Raw genomic sequence first — 12,516 nt, 5'->3', positions numbered from 1 at the left:
CGAAATGTGCCCCATAAGAGCTTCGTTCTCGGAACTGGGTGTGACTCTGGTTCAACATTCTTATTTGATAAACTGGACCAGATTTGTTGTTCTGGTTTCCTCATATATTTTATGTTTGGTTCCAGGGTCCCTTCCACTGTATCCCGAGGACGAGCGACCACTCCACTCGGAGATCTTTGACATTTCGGAGGCTGATCGGTCGACGTTTGTGTTGTCGGACCCAGACTTACTCGATCAATACTATTATTATCCCTACTCGAGTGAGCATTCTATTCGTCTTTTATCAAATCGCATATGTTCCAATCTTTTCTCGTTCTTACTTTTTGTTTCTTAACAGAGATTGCACAGATGGCTAAGAAGAGACCCGTTCCCGAACAGGTTCCTCCTAACCCGAAACGTACTAAGGCTTCCAAGACTTCGGCTGCTAGTAAGCGGGCGACCGCGTCTGCTTCAAAAGTTTCGGAACTTCCGAGTTCTTCTCCGGTGAAAAGCCTGACCGAACCTTCTTCTGCATCCGACCACCTGACTCCGATCGTTTCCTTCCTTCGCGAGCATCTTCCTGCCGAGAAGGTCCAAGCGGTTCTCGGGTCTGAGCCTTAAGAGATGCTTAACCAGGTCACCGACTCCGCGGTTTCGGTACGTTTTTACTCACCTAGTCGGTATCTCTTTTCTTCCCTTGACAAATTTTGTAACTGACCTTTTGATTACCACATGTTTTCGTTGGTGTGGTCGGCCTTGTCGGACTACTAGGCTCCGAGCTCACATCTTTGAGACAACGGAACGATCGTTTTCTCAAGGAGAGGGATGCGGCCAGGGACGAAACAGTGAAGACCCGATCGGAGCTCACGGAGCTCACGCAAAAATTCCAAGCAGATCTTGAGGCTGCTCGTTTAGCAGCGGTGGAAGAGTACAAGGCTTCCGAGGATTATCGCAACATGCGCGATGACCTTTATACCGCCGGGATAAACGAGGCCGTTCGGATCCTCGGCCCAAAGAATCCTACTCTGGATACTACGGATCTCGATGAGGATTCGGAATCAAGAGCTAGTGATGACGTGGATGGAGGAGGCGACCAGGAGTAGAATTTTATTTTCTTTTGCATTCTAATTTCTGTTAACCCGCTCGGGTCTTGAACAATTGATCCGTGGTCGGATATTTTATTGTGTAATTTTTGTTAACCCGCTCGGGTTTTGAACAATTGATCCTTGGTCGGATCTATAATCCATGTTAATTTATCTATGTTTCTGACTTTGGCGAAAAAGAATAAAAAGTATTTCTGAACTTAGCCAAAATAAAGTATAACTAAGTATATTTCCTTTAAGTTTTCTAAACAACTGTTTGCTAATTATCCTGCCGCCTAGTTTATTTAGCCGTAATTTATAAAAACCATGCGATTTAACACCGAGTAGAGAACGAAAGATAAATAACTTCTGGAAATCACAAGTACGTGCGACCAAGCCGCTTTTTGAAATTGCAAACACAATACATGCGACCAAACCGCTTTTTGAAATTGCAAACACAATACATGCGACCAAGCTGCTTTTTGAATGTTTAAAAATTAAAAAACTTAAACGTAAAATCGGCGAAGGTGCTCGGCATTCCAAGGGTTTTTCTCCATATCACCGTTCAACTGTTGTAGTCGGTATGCCCCGTTTCCGAAGTCTTCTCGGATGATGTAGGGTCCCTCCCAGTTTGCGTTGAAGGCTCCTTCCTGGTGGATTTTGGTGTGGAGAAAAACTCTTCTGAGGACTTTGTCACCGAGTTTGAAAAATCTTGGTCGGACTTTCCTGTTGAAATACCGAGTAACTTTTTGTTGGTTAGCGAGATTTCTTAATCTGACTTTTTCTCTTTTTTCTTCTAGCAAGTCTAGGCTAATTTATAGAATGTCGTTGTTTACCTCTGTCGAGTACTTTTCTCTTCTCACTGTTGGTATCATGACGTCGGTCGGGATGGCCGCGTCGGAACCGTATGCGAGGGAGAAAGGCGTTTCGCCAGTTGCGGAGTGCTCGGTGGTTCTGTATGACCAGAGGACTTCTTGGAGCATATCCACCCACTCTGACTTCTGGTCGCCTAACTTCGTTTTTAGGCCGTGTTTTATTGTTTTGTTGACGGCCTCCACCAATCCGTTGGACTGTGGTCTTACTGGAGTAGAAAAAACCTTGTTAATGCCATATTTTTCACAAAAACTTTTGAAGGAATCGCAGTCAAACTGAGTTCCGTGGTCGGATACAATTTTGACTGGTATTCCAAAACGAGTGATAATATTTTTCCATACAAATTTCTCAATTGCATGAGCTGTTATTTTATTTAAAAGCTCGGCTTCAACCCATTTTGAAAAATAGTCGATGGCTTTAATCGCGTACCTGCATCCACCTCGGCCTGTTGGCAAAGCTCCGATCAAATCTATCCCCCATTCTGCGAATGGGATCGGGCATGAGAGGGAGATGAGTGGATTAGGAGGAAGCCTAGGGATGTTAGAGAACTTTTGGCATTTGACGCATTTTTGTGTCATGTACCGAGCGTCGGCTTTTAGCGTTGGCCAGTAGAGTCCTTGCCGGATGATTTTTTGCGCCAATGCTTCGCATCCGATGTGACTTCCGCATATCCCTTCATGGATTTCTTTGAGAGTGTACGCAGCTTCGTCTTCGTCTAGACATTTGAGGAGAGCCTGAGAAAATCATCTTTTGTAGAGATTTTGACCTTCTAGGAAATACCGAGCAGCTCTGAATTTCAAGTTCCTAGCTTCATTTTTATCTTCGGGCAGAGTTCCGTGCTGCAAGTATTTCATGATCGGAGTTTGCCATGACTTTCGTTGGTCGACCTGAAGCACATGGGGAGCTTGCTCAATGCTAGGTTGCCCAATCTTGATGACTGGGATTGACTCCGAGTCGGATCCTTGGGTGGCAAGCTTCGCTAATGCATCGGCCTCTTCGTTCCTGGCTCTGGGGACTTGTGTGATTTCGCAAAGTTCGAATTTGCTTGCCAGATTTCTGGCTTTCTCGGCATATAGCGACATCTTTTCGCCTTTTGCCTGAAATTCAAATTTCATTTGATTAACAATTAACTGAGAATCCGAATATACTTTGAGCTTTTTGATTTCTAAATCTTTTGCTATTTATAGCCCATGTATCATAGCTTCGTACTCAGCTTCATTGTTTGAAGCATTGAAATCGAATTTTAAAGCGAATTTTACCTTGTCTCATTCTGGGCTGGATAGCGCAATCCCGACCCCGGACCCCTTTTCGTTGGCCGCTCCGTCTACGTACATGTCCCAAATTGGGAAATTAACTGGTCTGTATGTGAATTCTGCAATGAAGTCAGCTACTGCCTGTCCTTTGATTGCTGGTCGGGGGCTGAAGCGTATATCATATTGCGTCAGCTCGATCGACCATTTCATTAGCCTTCCGGACACATCAGGTTTTTGCAGCACCTGTCGTAGCGGGAAATTGGTAAGGACTGTAATCGGATGTGCGAGGAAATAGTGTTTCAGCTTCCGAGAGGCGGTGATGAGGGCGAAGGCTAGCTTTTCGAGTTTCGGGTATCTTCCTTCTGCCTCGTTGAGACGTCGCGAAGTGTAATAAATCGGGACCTGGTCCTTTCCCTCATCCTTGACTAGCGCTGAACTCACTGCATGCTCCGATATGGCTAAGTAAATTTCCAGGGGCTCTCATTCCTGTACTTTTCTTAAAGTATGAGGCCATGCCAAATGCTCTTTTAGAGACTCGAAACTCTCATCGCATTGCTTGGTCCATTCAAATTCCTTGGAGCCTCTGAGCGCATTAAAGAAGTGAATACTCCGATCGGTTGACCTCGAAATAAAACGGCTTAATGCAGCTATGGACCCTGTCAACTTTTGCACTTCTTTTATGTTCCGTGGTGGTGTCATGTTCCATAAGACTGTGATCTTCTCTGGATTTACTTCGATGCCTCGCTCATGAACGATGAAACCTAAGAATTTACCTGCGGAGACACCAAATGTACATTTTAGAGGATTCAATTTCATGCGATATTGCCTTAAAAGTTCGAATGATCTTCTAAGATCGTCCGTATGTTCATTTATTTTTCGGCTTTTGACTAGCAGATCATCAATGTATGCTTCCATCGTAATCTCGAGTAATTCAGCGAACATATGATTTACTAATATTTGATATGTTGCTCCAACATTTTTTAACCCTAAGGGCATTACTGTGTAACAGTATAGTCCTCGGTCAGTTATAAATGCCGTGTGATCCTGGTCGGGACCATACATAGGGATTTGATTGTAGCCAGAGTAGGCATCCATGAAGCTTAAAATTTCATGGCCTGATGTGGCGTCTACTAACTGATCTATTCTCGGCATAGGGAAACTATCTTTTGGGCAAGCCTTGTTCAGATCCGTAAAATCTACACAAGTTCTCCATTTCCCGTTAGGTTTCTTGACCAGGACGGGATTGGCTACCCATTTTGGATATTTAGTTTCTTTTATTGATCCGTTAGAAATTAGCTTATCTACTTCTTCTTTTAAGGCTATATACCTTTCGGAGTTCAAAGCCCTTCTCTTTTGTCTAATGGGTTTTTCTTTAGGATCTATATTTAACCTATGACACGCTATTTGGGGATCTATCCCCGTCATGTCAGACTGTGACCAGGCAAATATGTCTAAGCTATTAGACAAGAGAGTAATTAAATTATTTTTGGTACCTGATTCAAGATATTTTCCAATCTTGAGCTTCTTCTCAGGTTGTTTTGGATTCGGAGTGATTTCCTCGACTTCATACCCTGGGCCAATCTCTTCTCGGCTCGGAAGGCGTGGGTCGAAATCCGAGTCGATCATCATAATTTTGTGGACATCTTTGTCCTGACTCTCTTTGAGGTAATTTGCATAACAGCTTCTTGCGATAGCCTGTGTACCGACTACTTCACCTACCCCGTGCTCGGTAGGAAACTTCATTTTCAAATATTCCACAGAAGCGATAGCCCCAAGGGACTGCAAGGTTGGCCTGCCAATGATCGCGTTGAACGAAGATTTTACGGGGACCACCACCCATGTTGTGTTAGTGGTTTTACTCCTAGGGCTCTCTCCTACAGTTATCGGGAGTGAGACTACTCCCTTAGGCTGGATTGGGTCTCCTGTGAAACCATAGAGATTTTCAGGAGAATGAGTTAATGCGTCTTGCTTAAGACCCATTTTGTTGAAAGTGTCTTCATAGAGCACGTCGACGGCACTCCCAGTGTCCACCAATATTCGGTGCACATTCCTGTTACCGATAAAAGCTGATATGACCAGTGGAAACATCACCCACCGAGCATCCTCTGCTGTAAAGGTGATAGGCTCCGAGCTAGGCTTGGCTATCTTGTTAGGCCTTTGTTCGGCTGTGAACAAGATTTGTCGGGGGCCCGCGTAGGCCTCTCTTACATAGCTCTTTTGAGCGCTCCTTGAGGTTCCTCCCACATGTGGTCCTCCGACTATGAGCGAGATTTCAGCATATGCTTCACCTTTTTTATCCTCTTGATCCCCGTGCTCGGCCTTGAATTTCTTCAGTGCTCCTCTTCGGATCAAAGCTTCTATAGCTTCTTTGAGGTTGAAGCAGTCTGTAGTGCGATGACCGATGTCCGCGTGGAAAGCACAATATTTTGTTTTATCTCTCTTTGAGATATCTTTCTTGATCGGCCTTGGTTTAGGGAAATCTTCTTTGTCCTGTGTAAGACTAAATATCTCCTCTATCGGGGCATTGAGTTTATGATATTTATCAAACTTACTGGAAAAAGGCTTCAGAGGTCCTGCTCCAGATCGGCTCTTCTTTGGTGGGCGGTTATCCTCAGAATGTCGCTCCTTGTGCTCTTCTCGGTAGCTCTTCGGTGGCTTCGCTTTTCTTGCCGCCAACCTTGCTTCCTCCGCGTTGATATACTTCTGAGCTCTCTTCAGGAAATCGTTGTAGTCCCTTAGACTAGTCTTCTGAAGTGACCACCAGAATTCCGATTCTATTCGGACGCCGGAGGATATCCCGAAGAGCTTAAAGTCTTCGTTCAGATCGTCAACTTGAAGAGCTTGCTCCGAATAGCGATTAATAAAATCTTTCAATGACTCGTCGTGGGCTTGTCTCACTGCTAGCAGCCTTTCTTTTGGAGTTTTTCCCGAGCTGGAGCCGACAAACTGTTCCATGAATTTTCTGGATAACTGCTTCCAGGATCCTATGGAGTTTGGCTTTAGTTTTCTATACCACCTTTTGGCTGAGCCAGTTAAAGTGATAGAGAATGCTCTGCACATAACTTCTGGTCCGGCCCCTTGCAACAGCATCCAAGAAGAAAATGTGTCTAGATGGTCTCCTGGGTCGGTCTTTCCATCGTATACTGGGATGCTCGGCATCCTGAAACGATCAGGCAACGGATGTTCTAACACACGTGCTGTGAAAGGGATACAGCTTCTCCAACTTTCGGGATAGACTCATTCTGACCTAGGGCCACTTCTTCGATTCGACGCTCCAATCTTCTAAAATTTGTTTTGTTGGTGCTCGCGCTGTCTTCAGTTTCCGAGCTTACCATGCTATTTCTGAAGGTGTTTGAATGACCTCTGTCCATAGTGGGCTGGTACCGATCATGAATCTTTTCCTGACTGGACTGCTCTTTCTCGGATTCAGAGTCATCTTCCATCCTCTCATACCGATCTTTAGCATGTTTCCGAGATTTCTTAACTTGCGGATCCTGCCCGACAGGTTCTTTCCCTGATCGGTGTGAGGGTTCTTCATCTGGGATCACTACCGCGCTTCGCAGTGTGACTTTCTTTGCCTGCAGCCTTCTCTTCAGCTCCCTGTTATTCGCCTCTAAGACCGAAAGACGCTCTTGCATCTGTCTGAATTGTTCTTCGAGACTAGGTTCTGGGAGAAGTTCAGCTATTTCCTCCAGGGTGAGAGGCAAGGTGCGATTGTGATGTTCTATCTCCGTCTCCTGGTTGGGGACAGTGATCGGGGTGGATGAGCTAGCCATATTCTTCAGCTGTGCCCCCTCCTTCTAGCGCCAACTGTTGACCTGTAAAATTAGTACAACAATATCTCACGAAAATACACAGACTCCGAGTATAAGAACTCCGAGTACAGAGATGATTTAGGTAAGACTTTCTCTTTATACAGATGAATCTAATATAAGAGAGCAATGTTTTCTAGAGGTTCTAAGTATCAATCAATCAGTGATCTCCTTCCTAAAGTCCTCTGCGAGCTCCTATTTATACTTGTCTGGTGTAGCTTCGTGGTTGTGGGTTTTGACGGTTATTATGGAGAACGTGGGGTGATCAATCCCACGTTCTAGACGGTTTTTTGGGTAACTGTAGATTCCCTCTCGCTGAGGTGGACGGTTACACGATTTCTGAACCGTCAAGGTGCGCGTTTAAGCATTTGAAACATGTTTTCTTTTGATTTGACTAGTCTTTGACCCACGATCTTCTCTTCTCTCCGAAGTTCTGATCGGTAGGTTTCGTTCTTAACTTATGAACGGGTCGTTCCTTTTCAGTGTTTAACTCTTAGGTCTATTTTACCTGAGTTCGGTGCTGAGTTTTAAATTCTGCTCGGGGTTCCGACTACCCTACTCGGTGTCTGACTATTTTATCCCGTAACACATAGTAAATATAGAGAAAAATTAGGATTACAGATAAGTCTTCCAAAATACTCTCAACTAAATATCCTTACAATATAATTTTTTTTCTAAAGAGCTACGCCCCATACGATCCCCAAGAGAGAGGTTTATGCTAGCTAAAATATTTTTATTTAAATTGATTTTGTATATTTTTAAAAAATATGAAGTTCGATTTATATAATATCATTGTTACTAATTGTAGCTCGCCAAACAACCACGAACATTCAATAAAAGACCATTTAAAATTGGCATTTAACAGGTGGGCCAGGTCTTATGCGTGAGACCAATTTTTGTGCTTCTAATCTTTGATTCAATTGGGCCAAGTTCCGCTCGGGTCGCGTGAGACGATCACTATAATTCTTCGAACTGATTGGCCTCATTGTGCAAGCCTATAATAATCAATTTGATATGTAGATGGACGAAATCCTACACCGACACTAACACTAAAAAAAAAAAAAAAAAAATCTATTTATGACTGTCAATATCATATTTATATGGACTACGTGATTAAATTGTCACAAGTTTATGACTGTGAATATCATATTTTTTTACGACTGCCAATATCATATTTATATAGACCACATGTCCAAGTTTAAGTATTTATATAGACTACGTGATTAAATTGTGGACAGGAAAATAATAGTCTTTTTATCAGAAGCAGAAAGAAAAATAGATATTATCACTGGAAAGCACATCCGAAGATGAGAAGGTACAAACACCACTATAAGGCAACGTATTCCCATAGGAGTTTAGCAAGCATAATAAGCAAGACTACTGAAATAAAAATACATGATATGATCGATCACTACTAATGAAAGTAAGATCCGAATAATAAAAGAAGTTAACAAGCATTGGGAGTAAATCCGATCGTAGCCCCGGCAACATCGTACGACACATCGAACCCCTTCTGCTGCACATTCCCCACAATAGCAACATCGTCCTCGTCCTCGTCCCCGCCGCCAGCAAACGCCAGGCACACCGTCGATTCCCCTTTCAGAAACAATATGTTCGCCGGCACCAGATCCACGGTGGCTCCGCCGCCGTACACGATGCTCATCTTGGGGATCGAAAACTCCCCGGTGGTCCCCACGTCGAAGCACGTGTCAAGCAGTTTGGTGCCCGTCACGGGAGTGTACTGCGTCATGTACTTCTTGAACTCGGCGCTCACCGCCCGGTACGCCTCAGTCGGCAGCCGCGAGATGACCGTCCCGGAGTCGATGATCGTCGGCGCCGACCTCAGCCCCGCCGTGGGGACGGCCTTGTCGCCCACGGTGATGGCGTCGATGGTCAGGGCGTAGAAGTTGGGTTGTTTTTCGAGGGTCAGCATTGGGGTCTGGATCTTGGCGGCTGAGCTGGCGGCGGGGCCGAGGGTGAGGTGACCGGCGGAGGAACGGGCGGTGGGGAGGCAGTAGGAGAATTTCCGGCCGTAGTTGGCGGCGGCTTGTTGAACGATGGAGGTGGCGTCGCGGCCGAGGCCGAGGAGTCCGGCGGCGCCGCGGAAGAGGCCGCCGTTGTTCTGGCCGCACCCGAAGAGGAAGTTTTGGATGACTTCAGAGGAGGTTAGGCTCAGAGTTTCTGTCGCCAAGTAACCCTCCGTCACTGACCCGTCGCCGTATTCTAGGCCGTATATGCACGTCGATGCTTGCGGGTCCGACCCCGAACACACTTCACGTCCGTAACACACACGCAATTATTTTTACTTTCTACCTCGGCTTACTCCATATTTATATATTACAGTTTGCTCATTTAAAATTGGGAAAAATGATTATAAGTAAAAGACATTGCAGCAAAATAACCAAAATGAAACAATGAAATTTGTTTTTAACTTACTTTTCACAATTTTTTTTAGAGAAATAGTCAAAAGGTTTATGTGGCAATAATTAAGATTTGATTTGCCCTTATTTATTAACAAATTCCTCAATTTTTTTCTCTTATTTTTTTCTTACACTTTTTTTTTTTATATAAAAACTTTAAAAAAAGATATCTATCTCATATGAACTCGAAATTGAGTGACTCCAAATCCTACGGATTCGTGACGCCGAGATCATAAAAAATAGATCTATTGTGTTTGATGAAAAATCATGTTTAATACCATAGATATAGAAAAATCACGTTATTACCTTAAATATGGAAATAACTGAAATTTTTTGAAATTATAAAAAAAAATAAATGGAAATGTAAATATGATGCATTAAACGTAATTTTTATCAAACACAATTGATCTATTTTTGAAGATCTCGACGCCACGAATTTGTAGGATCTGAAATCACTGAATTTCGATTTCGTATGAGAAAGATACGAATTTTTGAAGTTTTGATGCAAAAAAAATTATTTGAAAAAAATAGAAGAGAGAAAATGACGAATTTGTTAATAAATAAGGACAAATCAGACCTTAATTATTGTCATATAAGCCATTTGACTATATCTCTAAAATTGTCAAACGTAGGCTAGATCTAAAATCACATGTTTAAAGTGGTCTAATTAGTTACAAATCTCATAAATAAATACCGACTTTAATTAGAATACGTAATTATGTCATATTTAAATTAAATTTATTAGTAACTAAATCATCAAAATTTGAAGATTTGTTAAATAATTTTTTTTTTTTTTTTTTTTTTTTGTAAATTTCAAGTAAATAACATTGCAGCGATACGAACATTATCTGGACTTTTTTTTAACATTCTATTTATGCCTTTAGAGTTTATTTACAATTATCAACGGTTATTTATAATCACTAACGTCTTTTTGGCTTTACGAATAAAATCTCGTCGATAGTTTTTTTTTTAAATTTACAAAAGATTAATTATACGGCAAATTTTGAGTTTTCATACGAGTAAACCAAAACTAATATATATAAGTTATTAATCATAAATAAAACCTTAAAACTGTAAGTATAAAAGCATTAAATTCTTAGTTGTCTTATATATATGAGTTACCAGATTGAGATTTGAGGAGAGAGCAAGCGCGAGAGGAACAAGTCTGGTTGGCATAGGAAGTGGAGGCCGAGGGGTCGAAGATGGGCTCCTTCTGGCTGTAGCACTGACCGGCGCAGGGCTGGCACTGCGTCCACGTCAGATCGCTGCCCGTGTCGAACACCAGCGATTGCTCTTTCTTCGGCGTCCCCAGCCCCACCGTCACGTAGTAGTTTCCCGTCCCTAATTCGCTCCCGGACTTGGCCGGCAACGTCGTCGTTGCTTCCTCCTCAAACTTGCTCTGATCGCCGGAGAATCGGGACCGGATTAGTGCAACTCGGCTTATGTCTTGCCGGAGGATCTCGCTCGCGATCTCCGCCGCGCTGCTTTGCTGGTCGAGGTGAGAGCACGGGCCGTGCGTGTGCACCACTTTCATCGATGACTTCGACTTTGGCACTGAAATCAATGATATCGTATAATAATAACAGTAATAGAGTGTATTGTAAGAACTAAGAACCAACCCTTTTAATATTTTTAACAAGCATGTTCCTTGTTGTGATTTAATAAAATATCCGTGTTTACTACATTTGTACCGATTTTAGGGCATTGTATTTAGGATTCATGTTAATTAGTTTTAATCCTTATTGGCGATATAACATTATATTTTATTTCAATAAATAAGTTATTGCATATCTAACAATGAAAATGAATGACCTATTTCTAACCAGTTCTATCTAAATTATATATCTTGAGCGTAATGTAGTGTAAGCGTATAATTTCAGATTTTTCACAACTTAAATATAAACAAAATTAATTCGACAATCGAATAGATAATTTTTGCTCAAATGGTCTCAGTTACGTGTATATAAATTAAGATTCAAGGTAAAGAAACTTAAAAATGGGTCGTCGTGAAATTGATATATACAAATGATGATTTTGATATAGTGTTCGTAAGACAGAGTAGAAAGGTAGACTTTTATTAAAATATATATAAGCTGGCCGATATATACATATATATATATATACACTACAAAAAAAAAAAAAAAAAAAATCAGAGAGAGAGAGAGAGATAACCTTTGGAGGAAGGGTTGCAAGATGAGGAGGGAGTCAAGGAGGAGAGCTGAAGAGTGTAAGTGTGATCAGAAACGCGGCGACTCTGCGCCAAAGCAAGGCATAATAAGAGAAGAAGACATAGGCCCAGGAATGAGTTAGCCATTTGGAAAGAGAGGATTTAGTACTTGACTTCTCTTCTGTAAATGTATTTTAGGTTGATGACCAATTATGTTTCCCAAACGCGTCTATTTATAGCCTATAATTGCATGCATATCTCTAGTACATGCTTATAGACGACTGAAAAATTCTTGTCTCTGCTCTTGTCTCGAAATTAAGTATTGTCATTAAATATTACAAAAATTTAAGTAATTAGTTTAGACGTTTAAAATTGCTATATATTCAGCATGATAAATATTTGACATATAGTCAAAAACACGGCGTGTCATTCCTAGTTTGTCATTTCATTGAAATAAAAATGTGGATTATTTACGTCATTTAAACATGAAAATATGTGGATGTGACTATTTATCAAACATTGACTTAATAACAATCTCAAAGTGTAAATATGGCTATATATTTTATGGACCCTAATTGTAACTCACCTCATACCTTTCGTTTCGACTTTCTTTTCCTATTTTGTATTTTGCAAAACAATGACTTTTGTTTTTGTTGATTTTTCTACGTCTCATCGACTTTCTTTACCTATTTTGTATTTTGCAAAACAATGACTTTTATTTTTGTTGATTTTTCTACGTCTCATTAGCGAAAAGGCAAAGAAAAATAAAATAATTAAGTTTCAGATTCAGATATGGAGCGGTGCTAAGTTGTCCTTAATTAGTTCAATTATGACAGTTATTATTTTTGTTATAAATACGATGTTCGGTTTCTATCGTTGCTCTCTAACTCAATCATGTGAACTGCATATGCACAACTTTGATATTAAATA

General features: G+C 41.6%; 1 protein-coding gene across 1 annotated transcript; it reads right to left on the bottom strand.

Moving 5' to 3' along the window:
* Positions 1–8,256: 8,256 nt before the first annotated feature.
* Positions 8,257–11,830, bottom strand: LOC149391722 (aspartyl protease family protein At5g10770-like). The gene is made up of 3 exons (XM_089620138.1): positions 11,592–11,830; positions 10,542–10,973; positions 8,257–9,270 (listed from the first exon to the last, which is right to left on the bottom strand). The coding sequence occupies exons 1-3, from the start codon at positions 11,731–11,733 to the stop codon at positions 8,447–8,449; spliced, it is 1,398 nt and encodes a 465-aa protein (XP_089476264.1). The 5' UTR covers positions 11,734–11,830; the 3' UTR covers positions 8,257–8,446.
* Between the last annotated feature and the right edge of the window lie 686 nt (positions 11,831–12,516).

Source organism: Urtica dioica, chromosome 7, assembly GCF_054948205.1.
Source record: "Urtica dioica subsp. dioica isolate 48M chromosome 7, U.dioica_male_clone48M_v1_H2, whole genome shotgun sequence".
NCBI lineage: Eukaryota > Viridiplantae > Streptophyta > Magnoliopsida > Rosales > Urticaceae > Urtica > Urtica dioica.
This window is presented reverse-complemented; position numbering and strand designations above follow the sequence as displayed.